Genomic DNA, 27,524 nt, shown 5'->3' with positions numbered 1-27,524 from the left:
TTTGTTTTTAAAGAAATATTTTACTTCAAAAGTAAAATGAATTTTAAAGACATAGTGAGCATTCCTCCCAACTAAACCACTTAAGAACTAATGTAAAACATTTATGAACCATAACAGTAAAGATGGCAGCAAAAAGTATTTCACATTGCCAAATCTTAATTCTGAGGTGTATAATGAGGTGAGTTAGGTAGAAGCATATAGCTGACTGGCCCAGGATTTATAGCACCGTGGATTTGTGCAGAAGCACCATATGCTGCACCAACTGGATGCCACATGGCAATACTGGAATAATCTGATGCAACAGGAACGTAGGAATCAAAACCCGACAAAGGAGATCCATAGGGATCTGTCATTACTGGATAGTAGACTGTTCCATGAGGGATAGGTACAGTATCAGCAATGGGAAAAGTATCTGAAACGAAGAAGAGATACAGTATATATACTCTGTTATAAGATTTCACTAAATGTGAATGAATATGCTTACAAATGTATCATTGATCATAAAAAAGACATCAGGGCATGCCAGCAAGGCTGCTCAATGGCTAGAGACACTTGCTGCCAACCCTGACTGACATTTCCATAACCCATGGAGTAGGAGGAGAAAACTGACTCCTTCCTTGGGTTGTCCTCTAAGAGCTACATGTGAACCATGGTTTGCACATGCAGACTCAAACACATTTACACACACAAACACACACATACTTTTCAAAGAGCCTCAAGAGTCACAAAATATCTACATATTACATTTTCAGAACTGATATGCATATATCATTACTGCATATGTACATATGACCTTATTGAAGTATCTGAAGACAACAATTATGCACAAAAAATCCAGCTGATGTTTTTGCTGGCAATCTCATTATATACTCACCATTTGTTGATACATTTGCCTGTGTGCCATCCTCTCTCGCCACATCACTGTACACACGAGGAACACTTTGGTCTACGACAGGTTGCTCAGTACAATCTAGATAACTCTCTCCATGAAGCTGCTGCTGTTGCTGTGGCTGCAGCTGCAGCTGCTGCTGTGGCTGCTGTGGCTGCAGCTGCTGCTGTGGCTGCTGCTGCACATGTGGCATATAGACCATGGAATGCCAGTAGTTGTGATGATAGCACTGGAGCAAGAAAAAGTAACAAGTAAAAACTTGCAATTCCTTATTGTTATCTAGTCTCAGGGTAATTCCTAGCTTAAAAAAATGTGGTAATTTATGAGTGTTGTGTAACATCTGATATGTAGAAAGTTGTTTATAACTACAACTTTAAGATCTCTTTCACCACTTATAGTTCATATTTATACCCAGGGATACATTTGGAAAGAAAATCACATTAAGGAAATCAAACACATAAAAAGACTTGTGTGCAAACATGTCAATTGTAGCATTAATTTTTACAAACATCATTAAAAGCTTATGTATTCAAAAGTATAGAGCTGTGAACAGTGTTATGTACCCATAGCAGAATACTACACAAGCAAAAAAGCCATGCTTTATATCAAATAATTAAAGTCACAGCCATCTATAACAGGATCCAATGTCCTTTACTGGCACGCAGATGTACACACAGAACACTCATACACATAAAATATATGAATAAATAAATCTCAAAAAATAAAGACTAAAAGCTACTCATTTTGAGTTAAATGGTTATAAATTTCATAATATGATGCTTATATAAATATACTATAATGAACACTATAAGCCTGCATTTATTTATTTATTTATTTATTTATTTATTTATTTATTTATTTATTTATTGGTTTTTTGGATTTGGTTTTGTTTTTTTTTTTTTCCCCGAGACAGGGTTTCTCTGTATAGCCCTGGCTGTCCTGGAACTCACTCTGTAGACCAGGCTGGCCTTGAACTCAGAAATCCACCTGCAGGATTACAGGCATGCACTACCACCACCCGGCTATAAGCCTTTATATAATAAAGTAAAATGTATTAAGCCATCTATTATTTATTTCCTAGTATTCCTGTGACATAAAGAGTTGATGTTCTTGTGGATTTTATAGCCTTATGGACTATATGTATGTCAAAGTCTCTGTCAAAGTTAACTGAAGGGACAAGTGAATAACTCTTAGAACACATTTAAAAAGAAAATGTCAAAGAATAAATACCTACACCTTTAAATGTGTCTTATATGGAGAAGAAAGCTTTCTGCTCAGATCTAAGGTTCAGGGAAATTATTGCAAGGTACTATCAACTAAGCCATTTCCAAGAGACCAACAGTTTAATATCATTTACTAAATATTCATCTGCATCATTCTTTGTCAGGAAATATGCTATCTGGTTATAGGTTATATTAGTTACAAGTGGGAAAATGATCCTAGTTCCACAACACAAAACACCTATCAATGATATCAAGATGTATGCTAATAACTTTCAAAATCAGGGAAGAATTTGGCAAGAATCCAAATTTGGTACTTTAAGTTATTTACATATCTTTGAACTAGGTCTTATAATAATTTCACATAAAATACAGAAATTTCTAGGAGCTATTAAGTAAGCAATAAACCCATTCATTCATTGTGAGTATGTAACACTGAAGGGCTGGTATATAATGTTAAATATGAAGCCTAACCTAATATATATTAAGTTCTGCTGTTTAGAACCCAGACCCCATTCTCTTTTAATACTATTTTATAGTAACACGGTGAATCATGCTAAAGTAGAAAACTGACCAACATAATCTTCAGAGATCTCTTGAGAGTAACAAGAACTTTTAGACATTTACAGTATTCTTGGCTTTTAAAGTTCAGGAACCTTGATTTCTCAAAACATATTATCATTTGAATAGGATTTATCAAAATCATTTTATTATTATCCCTACCTGCAATCCCAGATTGAAATAGTACTGCAAAACTTTTGTATCTAAAACAAAAAAAAAATTATGAGAGTGACACAAAAGCAATTCGAATTAACTTAATATCTATATAGACAGCCATTTCACACACTATCACTATTCAAGTGTTTTAAATGACTATTTTTTACTTGTCATAGCTATGATTATTGAGATACAGGGTTGAATCACCCAATACAAATTTCATTTCTTAGTATCAGACAGATGCTATTAGAATGCCACTGTTACTACACTAGCAAAGACATTTTCTTGCTTGTTTCAAGATGGAAATTTCACTACAATCATACCTTAGTTACCTGAGCACTACTCCATAGTACAAAGGAAGGGATGGATGCCCACTGAGAAAGCAGGCATCATATGGAACAACTCATCTTGGGATTTTTCTTAACATACTCCCACCAGAACTCCAAAGAGAGAGGGACAGCAAGCAAGGCAGGTAAAATGGGTTAAAGCCTAAGATGATTAAAAAAAAAACTTTTCCAAGTATAGAACTCAACTCAAATTAACCAAAACTAGATGTACAGAAGAGGAACTGTCCATAGCATTGTTTCGTTTGCATTATTTTAATGTTTGGAATGAACCCCAAGGCCTTGAAAACACGAAATGAGACTCTACCACTGAGCAAACACCTCAATCCCATTCTTAGTATTTTAATCACATCCATAAATATATTTAACTGACTGTGACTGACCTGGGTCCATGCATATTTTTCATATTACTATATCCCAAGTACCACTAACAGATGAATTTCTGGAAAAGGTCTCATTTAAGTCACACCCTCCCTATGGAATACATTTTTTTGCCATTTTGTAAGAATCATTTTGGATTTTAATATACTGGGATATAAAGCCAGATGTTCAAGCTAAAGAATATGAGATAAACAGGAAGTAAAATTTTTAGTACACACAAACAACAACACAAAAACCATCATACCAATGTTTATGACAGTATCATTGACAGTCAACAGGTAGAAACAACCAAAATCTCCATCAATTAATTAATAGATAATAAATGTGGCACAAACATAGAGATTATTCAACTATAAACAGTGAATTATTGGTACCTATTACAAGAAGGATGAAACTTAAAGACATGCTATTACAAAAGCCTAAATACCTATTGATAGATGATTATATAGATTACATATATACAAAATAGTTTGATTCAGCCATAAAAAATAAAATCATGACATCTATTGGAAAATAGATGGCACTACAGATCATATGTGAAATAAGCCAGACTCAGAAAATATTTCCTTTCACATGGAGAATCTACTTTTAAAGGTATTTTTCAAAAGTTTTTTGTTGTTACTGTTTTTTTGTTTTTCAAGACAGGATTTCTCCATGTAGTCCTGGCTGTCCTGGAACTCTCTCATGTAGACCAGGCTGTCCTCAACTCAACACAGAGATCCACCTGCCTCTCCCTCCTGAGTGTTGGGATTAAAGGCATGCACCATCATGCCTGGCTTGGAACTCTTTAAGGGGTTATTGTCAGTGGTTCATGTCAGGGTTAAAAACCTAATGGCAACTGTATTTGATATACTAAAAGGACAAAACTGGAAAATGAAACATCAATTTGTGTTTGGGACGACAAATTTAGCATATTTTATCTCATATGACTACATGTAAATGTATATACAACACATAAAAGCAGAAGCAAACTAACTAGTAAAAAGTAATCCCTGGGGGCATTAAGGATGAGGAATGATAACGGCAATATGGTCAAAGTACAATGATTCACAGTACAAAAATGTCATGATGAAATCCATTCTATTACATGGTGTGGTGATAAAAAAGCTCGAACTCTAGCCTGACAAAAACCCAACACAGAGAAAAAAGGTACAAATGGAAGCCCATCACTAGCTTAGGTGCTATTAGCACTGAGAGCTTCTAGAAATGAGAGTTTTCTTTTAATGATGTGACCTCTGGTGGGCTGAACACACACCAGAACAGACTCCAATCTGAGCGGAGCAACACAAACTGGATTCTATGACAAAAGGGGAAAAAAGTATTAATTGTGTAGAAAAGAATGGAAGGAAAAACTTGAGGGAGGTGAATATGTTCAAAAACATATGAAATTCTCAAATAACTTATAAAACATTTTTTTAAAAATTAGAACTGGAATATTCAGCTAAGTAGTAATAAAAAAACAAATGATACTTCTTTAAAGAACACTGACAACCTCAAACACGCCAGTTTAAGAAGCATTCTAGAAGTTACACACTATATTGGCTACATTTATATAAATATCCAAAGCAGGTAAAACTAATGCATGGTAGAAAACAAGAACAGAGCAATGATGATGTCTAGGGGAAAATGTGGATGGGCCAAGGGGAAGACAAAGAGGTGACATAGATAAACTAAAACACCTGTCATGAAGGTGTGAAGAAATAAAGCCAAGCCCCAGAACTCATGTAAAAAAATGGGCATGGTGGTACACACTTCTCACCTTAGCACTGGAAAAGCTGGGGTAGGAATTGGTTAGCTACCCGGACAACCCTGCCTACATGCCAAGTTCTTGGGCAATGAGATCCCATCAAAAGGAAAAGAAAGAATGTCTGAAGAACCACACTGAGGTTGTTCTCTGGCCTACATGTATACAAATATGCATGTGCAGAAAAAAAAGTTTTTTTTAACAAAAAAACTAATTAAAAAACAAGTATAGGATCTGGAGAGATGGCTCAGCAGTTAAGAGCACTGACTACTCTTCCAGAGGTCCAGAGTTCAATTCCCAGCAACCACATGGTGGCTCACAACCATCTGTACTGGGATCTGATATCCTCTTCTGGTGTGTCTGAAGACAGCTACAGTGTATACATACATAAAATAAATCTTTTTTAAAAAATTTTTTAAAAAGTATAAAGCAATGACACTATTTTATAGTTGAATTGGTAAAGGGCTAAATGGGTATTGTTTGGTTTTATGTGTTGATATTAACAAATCATATAATCTTTCAATACATGAATACATTGTACAATAAATCACTGTACAGTAATGAAATATGTTTGAGTAAGCATATTCACCGCTATATTCATCATTTCCTTTTGGTGAGAACATTTAAAATCTTCTTAGTTATTTTGAAATATATAATATATACAGCCTACTGTACAAGTATAACATCAAAACATAGTCCTTAGGGACCCTTCTATACTCTTCTCAACATCTAGAAATTACAGTCCTATTCTATATTTCAATGAGATTAGAAGCATGTGTTCACATGTCACAAGTAAGGTCAGTACATGTCTTTCTGAGCCTGGCTTATTTTAACAAATATTATGTATGTCCTCTAGATTCATACACAAAGGACAGGAGTTTGGCTTTTATGGAGGTAAATAGTATTCCACTGTGTTTATATACTCATATTTATTATCCATATGGTTGAGGAGGTATACTAATATATACAATTTACCTTTAAAGCCATAAAAAACAAGGTGGGTTAATTTCTAGTCAGAAGGACAAAAGGAAAAATGAGCAAATATGTGATAAAACAATACAGTTAAAGATTGAATCTGAGTATCTTCACAACAAACTGGTAGAAAAATAGGCAATATGCCTTATATGATGAATGAATAGCACAAAAGGTTGACAGAATAAAGGTATCAGGATTTAGATATTAGGTTAAATTAGATAGAAACAATAATAATACTTACAAAATATGAAACCAAGAAGAGGAATAAAAGTTTGTTGACTGGCGAAAGACAAGAGGAAAAAGATGAGGAATTTCATTAGAGACCTATAACTTTGAAAGTTAAAAAGCTAAGTGAAAATGTCTAGTAAGTCACCAAAATTTCCAAACAATACTAAGTAGATTTAGAATAGACTACAAAGACCTACTCTATGGAAAATGATCAAAACAGACTTGGAGAAAATCTAGTTGACCAGTTCAGGAGCTGGAAAGAACTCAGAAAAAAATCAACAGCTCGGAAAAAAAAAGGGAAGCAAGAAAGTCTAAGCAAGCTGCTAACGACTTACAATTACAATTATCTTTGAGTAATACAGCTAAACTCAGGGGCAACAAAGAACTTCCAATAGAAAAATCACTGATTGGTTAAGAAAGCAAGAATACAAGGCTGATATATCCAAAGTAGATCAGATGAACAGAAGCTTCCTCCATTTCCCCAAAATTCAGTTGATATACCAAGTATCAAATAGGTTAACAACTTCATATACTTCAGGAAAGAATTTATGACATAGAAGAAATTTTTAATATTAATGAAAATGTTTAATATTAACTCCCAATTTAAAATAAGATACTTGCAAAACAACAAAGCTACTCATCTGTAAATTTCTTTCAGGAAAGACATGTAGCTACAAAAGAGGAGCAGAGTCATGATTCAATCCACCTATCTACTAGTCATCTCTGTAGATGATACATACTTCCAGATGCTCCTTTTGTTAGTCATCTCAAATCATATTCTCAAATTACTCTCATTTGGTTCTGTACCCATCAACTATCTGGAAAATGTTCTAGACTCAAAAGCCATCTCAAACCTAACTAACCTGGACCAAATCTCAAAATACACTACCTTGGGGCAGATCACTTCCACTCGGATCATAGGAATAAGGCGGTGGTGGTGGTGGAAGAGGAAACCCTGAAGCATCTCCTGCTTCAAGAGGAATGGCAGGAGGAGGAAGTGGAGGAGGCAGTGGCAGAGGTGCTGCCACTGGTGTTGCCACTGGTGTTGCCACTGGTGCTGCTGCTGCTCCTGCTTCTGCCCCTACTGCTGCTGAAGGCTGAAGATAGGCTGCAGCAGTAGAAATAGGAGAATTATTATGGATAGGATGGCAATAATTAACAAAGAAATAAAACATGAGAGGCACAGCTGTTGTCCGGTATAAAGCAGTAGCTGACGTGCTTTTTCTGACCCCCAATATAATCACAGAACATTGAATTCTTGTGGTTGACTTAAAAAAAAAGACTTGGAGGTTACCCAATGCAAATTTAAACATGTTTCCAGCAACCTATCACTCTTCATCAAAGCATGAGACATACAAGAAGCAAAACTGAATATAGTAGAGATTTTAGAAACCTTACACATTCCCCTGGCAGCCCCAGAACAATGTAAGGAACTTTAAATCATGAATTTCCAGTTCTAAGGAGACACAGAATGTAAAAAATGGGCTGGATATAATATTTTATTCCTGTAATGTCTATATTCATTACTATACTTAAAAATTACTCATCTAAGAGTTTCAGTTTTAATACAAAAATCAATGTATTTGTTTGCATATTAACCCCTAAAATAATCTAGTAAAAATAGCTATATTCATGTAATATACTACTTAAAATGTGATATTTTGACAAATGTTAAACGATACAACCCTTGAAACTTAACTTGATAATTTTAGTCAATTTACAAAATGAAGTACCAAACTTTAAAGCTGTGCTATCTATATGACATTTTTAACACTTAAAAGGAATAAATAAGCAGTTTCATCTCATCATTTCAATAAGGCATTAAATTCAGAGCTCTAACACATGGAGATAAGCTTAAAAACAAACTATTTAAGCTGAGTTTGTTGCTCTGAAAATCTAGCATGAATGAATGTACTTTGCCTTCACTCACTGGCAATGCTAATAATGCATTCATATATACTTTATATACAATTACATGCTAATAATAGGAGATATATCTACAGATAACACCAAAGCAAAAGCAAATTCATAAACAGGTTTCCTTTTTGGGAGATGAGGGGAATGAAGAAACAATCCCCTTTTGATTGTAGTGTTCCTTACAAAACAGCATACTTGTTCACAGAACTGGACAACAGAAAATGAAATTTATTAAAGCTAAACTACATAACAAATTTTAAAAACTTCTATAACTGCTTGGAGTTGTGCAATATATTTTGAACTGTCTACTTTTATAGTTTCAGAAAAGTATTTTGATTACTAATGCTTGGATGTTTTTGTAAACATGGCTTTTCCAACAAAGTTATTCTTCTTTATCTCCTTTAAACTAATACTCAAAACAAATAAATCATACTAGGTTTCTGGATCTGGCAGAACAAGATTGTAATATCAGCCACCTAAATAGGCAAGGCAGAAAGCTCTCAAATTCAAGGCCTGCCTGGGCTACAGAGTAAGCTCAGGGCCAGCCTAGGCAAAATGGCGAGACTCCACTGCAGTCACAGGACATAGAGTTATTACATGGGTTTGATCTTTATAACAAACTTTTGGCGAAATTTACTATTTACACATCAATCCTTAAGTAATAAAACATAATTCAAGGGGCTGAGATGGCTAAGTAGGTACAAAAAATTGCAGTACAAAGCTAGTGACTTAGTTTGAACCCTGAAATTCACATAAGTAAAATCAACTCTAGAGTTTCCTCCAGCCTTAGCATCTTCACCTTTAAAAAAAAAAAGATTTACAAAATAACTCAAGGTTGTAGGAATAGTACAAGATCTCTACCTATCCACTGAGTAGCAAAGGGCAGGTGCAAAAACACTCTATTACCTACCAAAACCAAAACAAAAAAAAAAAAAAAAATCAGATTTTAAGCTGAGTATCACTGATTCCATAGTGAAATAACAACCATTTTAAGTAAAATTGACATATCTATTTCTTTAAATTACAATACTACCTAGTAGCTAGAATAACAGTATGTGCATACTCATAAGTAGAAAAAGGTTTCCAAAGTAAATCAACACTAATAACCCACCTTGACTGTCTTGTGCAGGTGGAGGTACAAAAACAGGTTGTATGGCATTCTGTGAAGAAACATCAGAGGTACTGATAGCTTGATTATCTCCTGCACAGTTAGCTATGACTGGAACTGGAACATGGCTGGCCCAAGAAACTGCAATTGCTGCAGAATTTTCTAACACCTGGAAGTGGAAGAACAATTAGAATTCTTAAGTTTGGTTTCTCAAACCATATTTGTTTCTTCCCCTTAACCTAACTTGAGCAAATTATAATTTCTCTGTTGACAAAACAATGAGAAGTCATTCTTCATGCAAACCACATATAAAGTTACTTCTTTAGCTGATTTCTAACTTCATTGAGAGCTATGTTTCCTTCTGTAAAGATAATACATTGATTAATATCAAAACCATAGCTGGGCAGGGGTGTCACTCGCCTTTAGTCCCAGTACTTGGGAGGCAGAGGCAGGCAAATTACTGAGTTTGAGGCCAGCCTGGTCTACAGAGTGAGTTCCAGGACAGCCAGGGCTATACAGAGAAACCCTGTCTTGAAAAAAAATCAAAACCATAAAGCCATCAAGTTGTACAAGATGGAAAGTTTCCCTCCAACTCTTGTTCTTTATCTGTCCAGTTAGTTGCCGTGTTCCTAAAATAGTTAACTTCTCAGGCTCCACAGCTTTGTAATATAGACTCATTTCCACTTTTACATATATTCACCCATAAAATATTTTAGTAGAAGAGATGCTTTTGCATTTAAGTATAACTGACGGTTTTTTTTATTAAGGTTCAATATTCTTCAAGAGAACATAGTACGTTCTCAGGGCATATGTTATATGCAAATGTGTGTAAATATAATAACAAGACAAATCTCATAAACACCTGACTATTACAGGATCACTCTTACCAGTCCAAGCATCTAAAATGACAAAGTCATGGAATCCTACTAGTCTCTGGTTAATCTTTACATTGTTTGACCTCTTGGGAAAGGACCATATTTACTACTCATAAAAATGTTCTCATCCCAGAGTATCAATACTTTTCTTCCTTCCTCAACTGCTGGTTCTCATTTTCAAAAGTGTGATGATGTACTTACTGACTATATGCTAAATACTGGTCTCATATTCTTCCCTTTTCAGGCACATTTATAAATGCGAACTCCCAATTCACGTTTCAGGAAACAAGAGACTTGGAAAGTAATTTACTATTGACTGATTTATACAAGTTCACAGCAGATCAGAAGAACAGGTACTTAATTGATTGAAAAATCAACGTATTAATCACTGTGCCAGGTAACAGGAGGCACAGTAATACTTAGAGAAATATAAGCACCTGCTCAGAATTATGATGAAGGCAAAGAAAAGGGAAAATTTGTTTTCTATTTAGTTCACTGTAAATAACTGTTAGATAACTGTGAAGATTACCTTCGGGGGGTAGTTGTATGAGGTAACTGTGTCTTGAGGCACAGAACATGGTCCACTGTCCTGAAGAGACTTTAATAAATTCAGAAATATAATTAAATAAAGGGAAACTAAGAAAGCAAAGGAAATTTTCACTCTTTCCTATCCTCCATCATAACTCTTCTAGTCTCATCCCCAGCCCTGTTTGTTGGTGGCTTTCCTTCCTTCCAAACTATCCCCAAACCTGGGGACTACATAAAAACTTGATGTGGACCCACTTTCCTCCTTCCTGTGGACCTTCTCACCAATCACCAACCCATTCCCATTCTTTTCAGTCAGCTCCAACACCTCAGAACCCCTTTTACCTGGTACCCCAGTGATTAAACCTGACAGATTTAGGTTGCTAACTCCCACTATCGTCCCTCTGCTTCATTACCATCTCTACCATCTTCCACATTCCAGTCTCACCCTTAACCAAGCTGCTTACAGGGGTCCCTCCTACCTCAACTCCATTCACTGGAGACTCTAACTCTGACTCAAGTTGCGCCTAAACCTTTCATCTCTGTCTCTTCAAATTATTCTTTGCCTTACCCTCAACCTACTTGCAAGATGCCCTCGTCCCACCACACACCCAACTAACTTCCTAAGAACCTCATTTCCTGATGTGAGCAAGATCTGCTTATCTTTTGCCTGAAGCCCTTCTCAGCCTTTATTCCTAGCCTACCTTCCATTCTTCTCCACCACCCATCAACCCACAGAAGCACTCAATAATAGTAAGACATCCACGGCAAACATACTTTTCTAACACCCTGAGAAGGCAAACGAAAACAGGAAATGGAATGCCCACCCAACAAAGACAACGCCTGCTATCAAGACACTTAGAATCACCAACTAGACACTAGCAGAAAACCACGAAAATTAACAGCTAGAACAAAATGCTTCCACCAGAATCTAGTAACCCTATAGTAGGACCCAAGATATGCAATATAACTGAAGTATAAGATAAGGACTTCAAAATAGCTATTACAAATGTAAGCTAGTACGAATTATTACAAATGTTATGTTCAAGAACCTTAAAAGGGGATATGAGCAAATCACTTAATGAAGTCTGTGAAAACACAAACAGTAAAATGAAATGAGAAATAAATGAAAGAAACTGAATCACTACATAAGGCCCAAACTAAGATAAAATTGGAAATAAAAAAAATTAGTAAATTAAAAACCTCAGTAGTAAGCTTCACCCACAGCAAAAAAGACAAAAAAGAAAATCTCAGTCATGGAAAACAACAAGATAGAAGAAATGGATACTTCAGTCAAAGAAATATTAAGTCAAAAACTCCAGGCACAAAACATCTAGGAATTCTAGGAAATTAAAAAAAAAAAAAAAGAGAGAGAGAGACCACATCTGTAGATAATAGGAATAGAGGAAGAAGAAGATTTCCCAGGTCAAAGACACAAAGTCATATAAGCATACAGAACACTAAATGGAGTAGGGACCAGAAAAGATATTGAGAAATAAATTCAAGTTAATAAAATTAAAGGCAAAAATGGGAACATCATGACACCAAGGAAATAAGAGAATCCTAAGGACATACTTTAAAAATCTATACTCCAAATTGGAGAAACCTAAAAGTAAAAGTAATGAATAAATTTCTGTATGTGTGTGTCTGAGACAGAGAGAAAGTGTGTGGGGGGGGGGAGGGAACTAACTTCTAAAGTTAAAGCAAAATCAGATAAACAAGCAGGAACTAAGCCTCCCAAACAACAGCAAAAATAAACACGATAAGACAAATTCAGTACAGAATTCTGAGACCTTCAAAGAATGCTAATATTCCAAAAGTTACCCTGAAAAATGGAAACTGAAGGAATGTAGGATGCAACAACTCACTTTCTAAGAACTCTTTTTCAAGTCCTACTTCTAAATAAAGAAAAGAAAGCTTTGGAATAATTAACATGGACAATTCTTATTCTTAATACTATCAAAGTATTTCTAACTTTCTGCTTTCTAGACAGAGAAGTTAGGCTCTTTAGTAGGATCTGCTTTTGACAAATGAAATGAAAAGAAAAATCGTCAGTGTCCTCTCTGTGCCAGGGCACCATTTACTACTTTTTAGTTTCTGCCTTGCAATCCTGAATGAAGGTCGCATCAAAGTCCCTAAGGAATCTCTCCTATCAGGCTACACTGTGTCCTTTCTATAAAGTATATGAGCTATTCATCTTTTTTACTATGAAATACCTACCAGGTTTGCTGTAGATACAGTTGTGGTGTACACACTGGAAGTTTCATAGCCTTGTTCTAGAGAATACAGCCAAAGGTTTTTAAAAGAGCATTATTTTTAGTTTGAAATACAATAAATAATAAAGAATATAAAATTAAATCTAGATCTCACTGACCTGAAGAATAAAGATACTCTCCATGATATCCTCCTAGAAAACAGAGAAAAAAGTGTACACAGATTGTTTTAACATGTCAGTAATTGCTTTTTCTTGAGTTTTATGGGCATATTTTCACAACTAAAATACATAGATAGTTGAAAGTGACTTGAGCTTTCCTATTAGTCAACAGAAGTCAAGGTAAGCTATCAAAAGTAGAAGTTTCTGCTCAAATTTTTCTTAGGTGTCAAGAATAATATTTTCTTCTATGTACATACCAGAGACAATATCTGAACTATCTTTTTTAATAAAGTCACTTAAAATGCCTCATACTTCCTCAATGTACACAATTATTGTTTCAATAATACTGTATTATTGATTGGTAGATGGTAAGAACAAGCAAATGCCATGGCACAAAGAAAAGTAACTACTAAATCTCTACAGACAGTTATAGAGACTTTTAGTTTGGTATATAAGAATGTATAACTTTGGAGGATGATGAAAATGTAGAGTTGATTGTATGAATGCAACAAAAACACTTTTGAGTAAGCAAAATTTTGGTATATAAATAGTATAAAAATGTATCTGTGCCATTATCAAGAGTATAACCTTTGCTATGTTAGATTTCAAATCTCAGTTTCCTCCTATATAATACAGGGATGTCATATTTCCCATAATGCAGCAAGGATTGTAATTATATTATAATTATTTATCAGAATGGATGATATATAACATTCAATAAATGTCAGAATGTTTTGAATTTAAGTATAAAAAGCTCTTTGGGTTATCTGGGCTCTGGGATTTGAACTTAGGTCCTCAGATTTGCATAGCAACACTTATACCTACTGACACAACTCACCACCCCCAATCTTATACTTCTTACAAGTTACCACAAAAGGTGTGAAGCCCCCAAATATTTCCAAGTTCTGATATACAAATGCTACAACAATTGTCTTTTCAGAGATTAGTAAGCACTAGCTGACTCACCATTATCACAGTGGTCATTACTATCTTCTGAATTCAAAGTTGGTTTGCATGAGTTATAGCCCTGCCTTGCAACACAGTATGCTGAAGTAGCAGGAACCATTGTAGTGGGGCCACCATTGTTCTGTACCAAAGAAAGACATAAACACAGAATTCCTCCTGTATTAGTCAGAAAAAAGGCTAGAAGGATGTTCTAAAAAGTTAGTTAATAGAAAGTAACTTCTTCTTCTTTTTTTGGGGGGGTGGGGTTAAAGACAGGGTTTCTCTGTGTAGTCCTGGAACTCACTCTATAGACCAGGTTGGCCTCGAACTCAGAAATCCGCCTGCCACTGCCTCCCAAGTGCTGGGATTACAGGCGTGCGCCACCACTTCTGATACACTATTTAAGAGAATTATGTGGCTGTTTTAATACTTTAGAATCGAAAATAGGTGAAGCAAGAAAACAGAAATTTTAGTTCACATTATATGCCAGACTGCTTAAATCTCTTATTTTCTTCTCAGTCACAGCCTTAAAACATGTCTTTTCATAACTTTAAAGCTCTAAGGTGAAGGCTTCATAGTATCTGAAGATTTTTACTAAGTTCTTCATACAAAAATTTTAAAAATTAGGGCTGAGGATGTAGGAGAGAGGTAGAACATCTTACATGTGCAGGACCCTAGCTTTGATCTATGGATTTGGGTAGATCGTGGTGGAAATCATATATAACATTTCTCCATAAAACCTTAAAGCTTTTTCAGTGAAGCTTTCACCCACTTACAGGTAAAGTTGAATAAGCAGTCTCATTCCCTTCTTCAAGTGCGTAAAATGTAACAGTTTCTTCCACTCCATTCTCTGGAGCAAAACCATATTGGCATCCTTTATTCATGCAATGCATCTGACGATGGCTACGCCTAAAAGAACTTAATTTGAAAATCAAAATGGGGAAATACATTAAAACATGGTAATAGCTTACCCTATTTCTCTGTGTAAGATAAATATCTCAAAGCAGATGTTTTTAGATTTAATTTCTGTGTATGCATGTTTTGCTTGCATGTATATCTGTACACCATGTGAGAGATCAGAAGAAGGCGTCATACATCTGGAACTAGAGTTGCAGATGGTTGTTAGCTACCAAATGGGTACTAGGAATTAAACCCAGCTTCTCCAGAAGGACAGCTAATATTTTTAATCTCTAAGCCATCTCTCCAGCCACAAACTGAAGTTTTAGAAAGTTGTGCACATTATCATTGCTTAGCAATAAAACCACACACAGATGTTTTCCCTTAACTTTCAACACTTTAAATACTTACCGAGACCTATAGGAGACATTATCGTAGCTCTGGCAGCACTTTCTGCCTGAGCCAGAGCAAAACCCAACTTTAGGATTTGGCATGTTTTGCCTGTTTATTAACTGAGATGAATCCCTAAGAATAAACATAAAGAAAAACAATTACTTCTTGCCAGTCTCAATAGTTAAGTAGAATATACAAAGTTTTCTGGAAATATTGAACAAGTAAGACTGACTGGTATTGAGCCTATACAGTATTAATGGATACAAGAACATATTTTATATCAACATTCATTTCAGGTGGAATTCTATCTTTGAGCATCTCTTCAATCCTTCAATGAGAATACAAATATGCCTCCATTCTCACTATAAAAGTTGTGGTTATCAATTCTACTATAACTCAGTTCAGGAATTGTTTCTAAAACCCCCAAAAAGAGACATACATTATCTTAAAAATCAGTTCATTCTTACCTGGGCATCCCATATCCCCGTCCTTGTCTTTGAGATGACTGTTGAGGGTAAAAATGTTCACTAGACATAAGATGACTAGCTGCCTGGGAGTAATACAGTAGAGGGTCATGCCCGTAATGCATACTATGCTGAATTCTGGACGGCAGAAGGGGGTCACCCCTGCTATAGGCCATGGTCATATAAATCTCTTTCCCTCGAAATTTCTTGAACATCTTCTTCCGTTGCTTAATGTTCATATCTGTCATAACTTTCAGAAAATACATAGTAAATAAGTTTTATAACCCAAGTAAAAGTTCATGCACCTTTGCCCTCAGCATACCTTAAACTGTCAGATAGATACTTTTCTTAGGAAGAGATCAAAGTATGTGAGTATAACATAGAAATGTATTTAGTTTTCAAGGATGCACTTGACCTTCCAGTTGGAAAGGTAAAAGAAACAGTTCATTTCTATGTTGAGGAGTATTTCAACACTCAGTATTTCAACCCTCTCTTTAGTACTTGTAGATCTGGTCATCAAAAATATTGAGTCATCTAATTACCTACAATATTTTTTTCTCTAAAATAAATGTTGAAAACTTCTGGTTGCTTTTGAGATGTCTTCCTACTTCTTTGAAAATATTTAAAATCTCTATCAGCTTAAGTTTATATGAGGTCAACTGCCTCCTATAGAGTGTGTGTATGTGTGTGTGTGTATGTATGTACATGTGTGTGTGTGTATGTTGGTGTATATATATACACACATATGTATATGTATATATACATATACATACATACATACATACATACATATATCCCAATGTCCAAAGACAATTTGATTGCTACAACTGGGCAATTAAATCTATGGCACAGATGCTAGGATCACTCTAGAATATATAGACTAACCCTCTCCTCTCCACCAAACTATTAGCTATGGAAACACAGTAGTGTGGAAGAAACAGTACTCTATAACAGGACATATGGTATACCTTTAAAAAGCATATTTTTTCTTTTTGGTTTGTTGAGGCAAGATCTCTCTGGGTAGCCCTGACTATCCCAGAATTCACTCGGTAGACCAGTTTGGCCTTGATTTGAATTCGCCAAGGCCAACCTGCCTCTGTCTCCCCAGTACTAGGATTAAAATATCACCATTGCCCAGCTAAAAAGTACAATTATTTGTAAGTAAAATAAACTATAACACAAAACAAAAACCACAGGAAAAGCCTTCAGGTTACAAACCTATTTCAGGGAAATAGCCTCCAGTTAGAGTCGGGAAACCTCTTCCATTACGAATTGGTATAGCATTCCAGGAAGGAAGAATTGCCACTTGGTTGACTGGTTTTACATGGGCCATCGGAATTGCTTGCCTTGAAATGAAAGGTATGATGACCCCATTATAACACATACTTAACTCTCATTCAGTAAACTAACATAACCTTCCTACTTCATTTTAAGCACATTAACTTTTTCTGTTTTGCTTGGAAACAAGGTCTCATTATGTAGCCTTGGCTGGCCTAGAACTCATTACATAGATCAGGCTGGCCTCAAACTCAAAAGATTTCCCTCTTCACAATCCTGAAAGTTAGATTTAAAGCATGTAGCACAAACCCTAGATCAAATGCATTTTTGTTAAGTCTATTTATACTAGCTTTCCTACACATTTGTTGGTTTTGTTCTCCTATAACTTAGACAATCTAAATGTGGTTTATATAACTTCACAGATGTTTTGTAGTGTCTACTGCATCCAGGAGAAATATGATGGACTATATAGCATCCTTTCCATGAAAGAGAATATTTCCTAACCTGACTCAAATGAGGCTTAGGTATATAAATTACAGTTACTCTGACCACTAAAAAGTAAAGTATCTTTACCAGTATCCAACACTGTCATGGTCTCATTTTTTCCTTGTCTGGGATTATGAAAGTTTGTTTTGGAACAAATCCTTTAGCCTGACATTGACTACTGGCTCAAGGCTGCTTGGACAATTAGTTAGGATTATCTCAAAATAAAAGGTAATAATAATACATATAAGTAACATTATATAAACTAAATAGGTTATATTTAGGGACTGTATACACACATGTGCATATAATAATAATAAATGAAAAAAGTCCATGAGTTTGATTAAAAGAGGTAGTATATTATAGGATTTAGAGGGAGGAAAGGAAAGGAGGAAATGATGCAATTTTATTTTCATCTCAAAAATACTTTTAAAAAGTAATAGCAAGGACTGGGGGATACACCTATTTTGATATTTTATTTTATAACATTTACTTTTATTAATCAAAATAATTAGCTCAGTAGATAACAAAGTAGAGAACAATCTGGTTCTTTCAACTAGCATCCTGGAAATGCTCAATTAAGTAAGCACCTGGCAATTTTGATTGCCATACAGTCTTACCTTTCTGCAAATTCCTCAATGAAAACTATTACTGCATTTTTATCATTATCAATTTCCTGAATATGAGCATTATAATATTTTCCACCTGGTTCGACGCAAACCTGAAAGACCGGAAAAGGGAGTTGTATATTAATTCATCTGTTCTTGTACATTGACAAATCTGTGCTTAGCTAAACAATCATTTCTCCAAACATAATTCAGTGTCTATTTTTTTTTTAAAGTAACTGAGATCATGGCTCATCTATGGGGAATTTACCAATTTACATCTAAATGTCATAAAGTCTGTAATTAAAATTTAACACAATACAAACAAGGAAACCCTTTCTCTTAGCATTTTGTAAAGAAGTCCTGACCAATGTCTTTGTTGTTGTATTAAGGGCCTAATCCAGAGCCTTAGACGTTGGCCAAGTATTCTACCACTGAGTTATACCCTCAAGCATTGTTCTACTCAGACAAGGTCTTAGTATAACTATAAAGCTATAGTTCCTAGACTTAAATGTATGATTTTCCTTCCTAGGCTTCTGTACTGTTACAATGACAGACAGGGATTACTAAGCCCAGGGTAACTCACATTACTGATTTAAACTACAATCTTATAAAAACAAACCATCTTCGAAGAAGGAACTAACCTGACATTTGTCTCCTAAAAAGTAAAATCTTCCACCATACTCCATGCAATCTGTTTTTTGAAGTTCTATGAGAAGACAAAGATTATTAAAGCTCAATTTTAATTTATTCCTTTGTTACTGCACATAATTTATCTCATTTACATTAACAAAATGTATTTGACAATGCTATCATTAGAAAAAAAAATGTCCCAGCCAGGCAGTGGTGGTGTATACAGAGTGAGTTCCAGGACAGCCAGGGCTACACAGAGAAACCCTGTCTTGGGGGGAAAAAATCCAAATAAATAAATAAATAAATAACTTAATGAACACTGAAGTTTGAATTATGTAATTTTCATGTCTTACAACTTCTATACGTTGATGAAAACATATCTTTTTAGAAATAACTTGCAAGGTAATTCTCTGAACCGATCAGGATTTAAGGTATCCTGCTGATAATTACCTTTTCTAGTGTCCAACCAAGCATCAAATTCTACATTGCGATAGATTTCTGGATCCAGAGCTTTCAACACCTTATAGGGAAACAACATCCTTGATGGAGTTTCTGGAACCTGAAACAAAAATAGTCATGCTATAAATGCATTATCTTTAAAAATCATTCTTTTATGGGGAAGAATGAATGAAGATTGTTTTCTTAAAAAACTGGGGGACTGTAGAGATGGCTAAGAGCACTTGACTGCTCTTCTATAGGTCCTGAGTTCAATTCCTAGCAACTGCATGGTGGCTCACAACCATCTGTAATGGGATGATACCCTCTTCTGGTAGGAAAGTATACATGAATTAAATAAACAAACCATACACAATCCCCCCTTTCATTTGCTATTAAAACAAATTATAGCACAAAAATTTACTATGTATCTAAAAACAATAGCCTAAAAAAGAGACGGCATGAAGCAACTAGGCTTTACATGTACAAATATTTGTTTCTTCAACTTCAAAAAATGATGATTAGCATTTAATTTTATAATTATAGGCCACTAATTACAACTAATTATCTATTAAATTTGTATTATTATTTTAATTTCAAAGGTTTATGAGATGCCTCAAGTGTTCACAGAATCAGTTACGAAAATTCTAGTACTTAAGAATAAAACTTCTCACAAAATACATATTTTTACACTTGAGCAAGTAGGATTTCCATGAAGGAAAATATAAACTAGCCAGGCAGTGGTGGCACATGCCTGTAATCCCAGCACTTGGAAGGCAGAGGCAGGCGGATTTCTGAGTTCTCTGCCAGCCTGGTCTACAGAGTGAGTTCCAGGACAGACAGGGCTAAACAGAGAAACCCTGTCTCACAAAACCAAAAAAAAAGAAAAAAAAAGAAAATAAAATATAAACTACTTCATTCCCAGCTTTACATAATTAGAATGGACTATCTGGTCTTATTTTAAATTATGGTATTTTAAGACAAGTGTATGAACATTCTTTGCCTAAGAAATTATCAAACCTTTTGATGTTCTGTTTTTTGCTTATCGCCTTCTGGTGTACTTGCAACACTGGAACAGGCACCAACCTCTTCAATTCTAATTGAAAAGATTCAGAGAAAAGAACACTATGCAAACGTAGCAGTTACTTGTCTCATGTTTCAGAACTATGCTACTACTCAGTGGTAAAGAGCTTAATCCTAAAATATAAAGCAGGTAAGTTTTCAACACATCTCCATTAGGATTCTGTATTAAGTTATGTGCTACAAAATACTTGGCAAATTATATTCTAAACACACACACCCATTGCCCCACCCATCTTGAAGATCTCACATTCCCGTGCTGCCAGTAGAAAAGTAAGTAAGCAGTCATGTTCACCCAGCTGAGTGTAGGTCACTCCTCCCACAAGCCCAAAAGAAAAAAAAAACAAAAACAAAGAAATCAGTCCACTAGCTAAAAAGAATTAAATGCTACCGAGAATCATGGTAGGTATTTGCCAAAGTTTCAGTTCCAACCTCACTCCCGGCCAGCTTCTTTATTAACCTTCTGATATCAACACAAAAGAGTAAGCTAAGCATGGGATGATTTCTAAAGCACACAGTTATAAGGTCAATGTTGTTTTAAGCTGGCAGGCTTTCAGTAATCTGGCCTTTTAACTACTGTAGTGTCCATAGATCCTAAACCCTTAAGGAATCAGCAAATGGAGCTATTTTCATTTTGATAAGATTCCTTGACAGGCAGTGGTGGAGCACACCTATAATCCCAGGACTTAGGAGGCAGAGGCAGGCAGATTTCTGAGTTCGAGGCCAGCCTGGACTACAGAGTGAGTTCCAGGACAGCCAGGACTACAGAGAGAAACCCTGTCCCGAAAAAACCACACACAAACACACACACACACACACACATACACACACACCACACCACCCCACCCTCACCCCCCACAGATTCCTCATGGTCCCAAATAAGCTTTAGAAACCATTCTTCTGTGGGTATGAAAGATCCTCCAAGTGTGTAAAGCATCTAGCTGCAAAGCCCAATCTACCTGGGGGTGATTTTTTTTAACGCAGATTCTTAGATACAACATGACCTCAAATGTTGTGATAAGGCCCAAAACTCTCTGTACAATCAACAATGAGTAACTTATATACAACTAAATTTTAAGAAATGCTAATTCTAAAGCTACATATCTCCTATATTGGAAAAAAGGAAGATTCTAGAACTCTTTTAAGTCTGAACATTTCACAATACAATTGGTACAATTTTGTCCTCTCATTAAAAACAATATATCCCTAACAGACACGTATGTGCATATATATAAAATCAGACAATTTCTACTTTCAGATGATAACTCAAAGAAATATGAAAATCAAAGTTGACAACCCTTATCTTTTAGTACCTATCTTGGGTTGAACTCTGATCAGTAGAGCTCTTCTGATCAGTACTGCCTTCTACATTTCCAGTTAAATTATGGTGTTTGTTTCTCCTGGAACCACTTCGAAACAAATCAACTGCAGTTTTCAATGTTTCTTCATCCACAACAAATACATCTTTATAAAGAAGTTCATATAATATGGCTGAAAGCAGAAAAAAAGCCAAAATTCCAATTGTCAAAATAAGACTCTTCATATCAATGTGAATACATTCATAATCCAACATAGAAGTTCCAAAGGTACCAACAATGTTTTGTAAGTTTAAAGACTGATAACAAATCATCTGAAACCACACATATATTAATAAAAGACCTTTATATACCTTGACAAATCCCTGCAGTTGATTGAAATTCTTTTGAATATACAGAATCATAATGGCCATTATTTGAATAACAGAGAAGAATCTGAAAAAAACATACGGAATTATGCTAGTGTTAACATACCTTACAAGCACAAAAATTAAGTTGGTAATTAGCAGTTCATAACTCTCAAAAAAAATTGGAAACAGGAAGACTCCTAAGATCATCTTTTGGCCATCACAAGTACATTGGTAAGAATACCCACAAACACACATGCATATACCACACCTATACATGATAAATTGTTTTTAATTTGGGGGGGGGGTGAGGGGTTTCGAGACAGGGTTTCTCTGTATAGACCTGGCTGTCCTGGAACTAACTCTGTAGACCAGGCTGGCCTCGAACTCCCAAGTGCCGGGATTAAAGGCATGCACCACAACTGCCCGGCAATAAAATTTTTAAAACTTAGAAAACAACAAAATACACTGACAAAGATATTAAGAAATAGGAACCCCCATATACACCACTTGTGGGAATGTAAAATTCCCAAATTCTATTGAAATCAGTGTGGAGCTTCCTCAACAATCTAGAACTAGAACTACTATATGAATCAGTCTTATCACTTACTCTTGCCTTATATGGAAAGGACTCTAAGCAAATAGATTGTACATGTATGTTTACTGCTGTACTACTCAACAGTTTAAAAACTGACCCAGCCTAGACATCTACCAAAAGATGAAATGGATAAATATGTGGCACATGTATGCAATAGTGTTTCATTCAGACAAATGAAATCATGGCATTTTCAGGAAAATGTGCCTGTTGAAAGTTTTTTTTTGTTTTTGCTTTTGTTTTTGTTTTTTGTTTTTTGGATTTAGTTTTTTCAATACAGGGTTTCTCTGTATAGCCCTGGCTGTCCTGGAACTCACTCTGTAGACCAGGCTGGGCTCAACTCAGAAATCTGCCTGCCTCTGCCTCCCAGAGTGCTGAGATTACAGGCGTGCGCCACCACCACCTAGCCTGTTTAAAGTTTCCAAGCAACTACTTTGTACTATTTTCTAAGCACTTTACTAAAGCGTAAAACCTGTGACCTAAGACATTTCAAAACTGATTGAAATAGATGGAAATATGAGGTGATAAAACTATGAATCATGATTAGAAACAAGATAGGGTTTAAGAGAAAAGAGATTTGGGGAAGTTGGGACTGTTTCCATGGAATTGACAAATGAGGGACAAAAACGGACCCAGGAAATCTGAACTAGTAGAAGCATAGTGTGCACACTAAGGACAAAATGAGACACTGAACCTAATTCCAGATTTAACCCTTATCCTCTCTAGTCAAGAAGGAGTCACTTAGGGTTTTATGTGGCTCTGTGGATTTTCTCATCACAGAAGGACAAGAAAAATGTTTTTAAAAGTAGCTAATACTGGGCTGGAGAGATGGCTCAGAGGTTAAGAGCACTGACTGCTCTTCCAGAGGTCTTGAGTTCAATTCCCATCAACATCATTACAACATCATTACAACATCCCAGCAACAGCATTACAACAATATGTAATGGGAACCAATGCCCTCTTCTGGTATGTCTGAAGACAGTTACAGTGTAGTCACATACATAAAATAAATTTCTTTTAAAAGAAGCTAATACCATAATGACAGCAGGCTAGAGAAGGAAAGGTTGCTCCCATAGAATATTACCAGTTACACAATATTTATCAGGTAACTCAGTAGCTGAGTTCAGTGACACTGCATTGGACTTCAAGACTATGGCCAATCTTCAACAAATTAAGTCAAAAGGGTTATTTCTAAATACTGTAGTATTCTGGCTGAATCATCCAACTTTTAGTCAGCATTCATTTTCCTACCTTATCTTCAAAGCCATTATCTGTGACTTGAGTTGGTGGCTTTCCAGGATAACGATAAAGAATGAAATCTCGACTATACAGATAGAAAACAAAGGTAAATAAGAAGAGATTTAGTATATAAGCTAAATAGCCTTTTAACTTTTTCTTAATTTCTCCATAAAGTGTTAACAACAAAATATAATTTGGCAATTTGAAGGATCATTCAACTTTAAAGTATCTAAACTTTTTGCTGCACACTTTTACATTACAAGTGATATTGTCAGTGCAGGCCTTTACTCCTAGCACTTGGGAGGCAGAAGCAGGCAGAGATCTCTGTGAGGTTGAGACCAGCCTGGTCTGTACAAAACTAGTCAGGACAGGCAGAGCTTGTTACACAGAGAAGCCCAGTCTCAAAAGACCAGGAACACATTGCCCCAATGACAATATATAAATAATATTAAGTATTTAGGAAGTTTTAAAAGATAGCTATTCTAGGTTGGAAAGATGGCTCAGCAAGTTAAGAGAACCGACTGCTCTTCCGAAGGTCCTCCTGAGTTCAATTACCAGCAACCACATGGTGGCTCACAACCATCCATAACGAGATCTGACGCCCTCTCTGGTGTGTCTGAAGACAGCTACAGTGTACTTATTTATAATGAATGAATGAATGAATGAATGAATGAATGAATAAATAACTTTTTAAAAAAAGAATAATTCTAATTTCCTACAGGAAATATTACCAGTTCAGCATTTTCAGTCTCTTAGTTTGTCTAAAGACAAGTTCTTGTTGTATAGCCCAGTGTGGTCTTGAAATCAAGAGTGTCTTGCCTCTGCCTCCCTCCCTGCTCAGTGCTAGTATCATAGCATGTCCCAATAACACCTGCCTTCCTTTTAATCTTCCTTTCCAACAGATACAAATTCTAAGACAGAATAATAAGGTTATTCACCCAAGAACTATCAGATGGATTTTGCTCAACCCTTTATTCTACATTATTAACTTATTAACTCTCAAATTTCATGAGTCCTAAAAGGATTCTGACATATCATTCACATTCATATTCGTACATTCCGCCTTTGGCCCCTTTATTTGATACAACTTACTTATAAATGAGAGAAAGAGCTCTTAGTTCCAGCTGGCCAGCACTCTCCTAAATATAAAGAGTTTTAAAAAACATTTTAGAACTATTAAGTAGTTTTCACAAGTTCAGCATGAATATCAGAAAATTAAGATAGCTACTCAATAATATAAACAAATAATGAACACATAGCTCTTCTTAGCCATAAAAGTATATAAGTGTAACTCCTACTTTTTAAAAGATAGGAGACCACAGAAACAGTAAACACAATTCTCAAAACCAGCCATTGCATTTTACACAATAATTATTTCTCTTGATACAGTTTTGAGTCATTATAGCCATAGACTTATATTTACGTTACTATTTCAAACAACTATGAAGATGATATTCAAACTTACCTTGGGATCTCCCAACCGTTCCAGATATTTCTCAAAAGATCCCTCCACATACTTCAAAAACAAAACAAACTTGACTTAGCCAAATCATAGCGTTATGGCAATCCGATTATATTCTACAGTTATCACCATCTCAAGAGATTTTCCTTTTATTTGAGATAATAGATTTCTCTCGGCTTCCAGACCCAGGACAAGCATTTAACATAACAAAGTGAACCTGGCCTACTGTTTTCCCAGCATCCCACAGACCCTAACAAAAGAGGATGATGGCTGACATCCCCTGCCCTCCAAGCTGAACTTTCCAACCCAGTGATGGAGTTTCCCTCTCATCCAGTTGCTCTTCACTGTATAATAGAGACCCTTTGTCTTATAGAGACCCTTTGTCTTACTTTTCTCTCCCTATCCACTCCCTTTCTCCACAACTCTCTTGTACAGGTCTCTTTTCCTCGTTCTTGCCCCCTCCATCTCTCTACACTGTGGGCCCATTTTCCTCGCTTCCCCTTCCCCTCTGGTGCTAGCTCTGGTGCTTGCTCCTTAGGTCTCTCTCCTCCATCCCCTTCTCCAGATCTCCACTTGACTGACCCCATCCTGTGTGGTAAACTAGCTCTAGAGAAGCCACCAATAATCTGACTCGAATTGCCTCATTTAGTCAGCAGAGATAACTTATCAACTAGCATGCAGTAAGTGGAGTAACTTTAAAAAGTGCAAATTTTGACCCTGAAACTACCAAACAGTAGGGACATTGAAGCTAAATAATTTATCTAACACCCAGAGGTGTCCTTGTGCCCTTCTAGTTTTCTCTTTAAAAAAAAAAAAAAAAGGCTGGCAAGTAAAGACATAGCATAAACTTTACCGGAGGGGATGAAAGAGCAGGCTTTTACCAGTGTGTTTTACACATCTTTTGTTAGTCAAAAAATGGTCAAGCAACACCCTTAATTTACAAGTTTGTTTAAAATGCAAAAATCTGAAGTCACTGCTAAACCTACTTCATCAGAATTCATAGTTTAACAGAAGCTCTACCATTATCTCTACACACAAAATACTTGAGATATGCAGCATTGGAAAGAAGACTTGCATTTCAATGCCAGGAGCACTATTTCTCCCAGGTGGGGAGAATACTGTAATCAACAAGATTTAAGCCTTTATAGTCACAGTTGAGAAATTTAAAAACAAACCTCCAAGGGCAGTAACTCAATATAGAGTCAAAAGAATCAGTAAAATGTCGCATGATACAGGCTTCAACTCTAATCTGGATAAACCTTAACAAAAATTAAACTACTGACTTGTGTACAAAGATGTTCTTTAAAGGTTGTTTAAAGTCAACCATAGGGGCAGAGTTTCAATTTTCACAATTTGTAGTATTAAGACTAACAAACATTTCCTTACAATATATTTTACAAGAGTATTCAAATTGGCTTAGGAATACTGAGTATAGATTAAAATGGACATTTCACAATATTAGCAAAGTCAAATCCAACAAGAAAAGTGGTACAAACAATACAAAACTGGTCAAAATATAAATGCTATGGTCTTGGGAATCTGTTTTGAGTGTAGAGGAAGAGGTAAGAAAGACAAGGATTGTTACTTCTTTTAGTCACTTGTTCTGACAGTCTCCCTATACTGCTCAGGCTGGCCCAGCTGGATTCAGAACTCCCATTCACCATCAAGAGTTCTGGGGTAAGAGATCAGACCTGGATTACAAACCTACACCAACAGGCCATTCTTAATTTTTATTCAGCATAAAGCTATATTTTACTTTGAGGAAGAGGTACAAAAGCTCTAGGAAGTCAGCTGAGAATTAAATAGCTGCTTACTGAGAAAATATAACATTTTTGTACTAGGTACTAAGAATTCTTTTTGCCCATTTACTATATACATTACCAACAATTCTCTTCAGTGCATATATTCTACTTACAGACTCAAAAGCTTGTTGATTTTCCTTCATATATGAGACACAAGCTCTCCTGATATGTAAATGATGGATCTGGCTGTGAAACAGCTATAAAAGAAAAGACTAGCTCATTGCCATGTCATTTCAAAAGAAGGTTCTAAATT

General features: G+C 35.6%; 1 protein-coding gene across 3 annotated transcripts in view; it reads right to left on the bottom strand.

Annotated features, from left to right (window-relative positions):
- The window catches only part of Alg13 (ALG13 UDP-N-acetylglucosaminyltransferase subunit), a 49,683-nt gene continuing 22,159 nt past the window's right edge, over positions 1-27,524 (bottom strand). For 2 of the 3 annotated variants that reach the window (XM_052170794.1, XM_052170793.1), the window contains exons 2-24: positions 27,385-27,468; positions 25,473-25,523; positions 25,100-25,146; positions 24,020-24,092; positions 22,180-22,261; positions 21,824-22,001; positions 20,451-20,526; positions 19,446-19,554; positions 19,007-19,071; positions 18,378-18,478; positions 17,215-17,342; positions 16,000-16,246; positions 15,551-15,664; positions 15,019-15,160; positions 14,264-14,384; positions 13,298-13,330; positions 13,144-13,199; positions 10,928-10,996; positions 9,527-9,692; positions 7,388-7,606; positions 2,833-2,873; positions 875-1,118; positions 1-412 (exon numbers count right to left, since the gene is read on the bottom strand). In XM_052170794.1, coding sequence (XP_052026754.1) covers positions 156-412; positions 875-1,118; positions 2,833-2,873; positions 7,388-7,606; positions 9,527-9,692; positions 10,928-10,996; positions 13,144-13,199; positions 13,298-13,330; positions 14,264-14,384; positions 15,019-15,160; positions 15,551-15,664; positions 16,000-16,246; positions 17,215-17,342; positions 18,378-18,478; positions 19,007-19,071; positions 19,446-19,554; positions 20,451-20,526; positions 21,824-22,001; positions 22,180-22,261; positions 24,020-24,092; positions 25,100-25,146; positions 25,473-25,523; positions 27,385-27,414 — 2,649 coding nt within the window. In that variant the 5' untranslated portion in view covers positions 27,415-27,468 and the 3' untranslated portion in view covers positions 1-155. Of the gene's footprint in view, positions 413-874; positions 1,119-2,832; positions 2,874-6,511; positions 6,550-7,387; positions 7,607-9,526; positions 9,693-10,927; positions 10,997-13,143; positions 13,200-13,297; positions 13,331-14,263; positions 14,385-15,018; positions 15,161-15,550; positions 15,665-15,999; positions 16,247-17,214; positions 17,343-18,377; positions 18,479-19,006; positions 19,072-19,445; positions 19,555-20,450; positions 20,527-21,823; positions 22,002-22,179; positions 22,262-24,019; positions 24,093-25,099; positions 25,147-25,472; positions 25,524-27,384; positions 27,469-27,524 lie in introns of those variants that run through there. The other variant, XM_052170795.1, reaches the window with a different exon arrangement.

The sequence above is a fragment of the Apodemus sylvaticus genome, chromosome X (genome assembly GCF_947179515.1).
Source record: "Apodemus sylvaticus chromosome X, mApoSyl1.1, whole genome shotgun sequence".
NCBI lineage: Eukaryota > Metazoa > Chordata > Mammalia > Rodentia > Muridae > Apodemus > Apodemus sylvaticus.
Note: the sequence above shows the minus strand (reverse complement) of the source record. Positions and strands in the feature narration are given on the sequence as shown.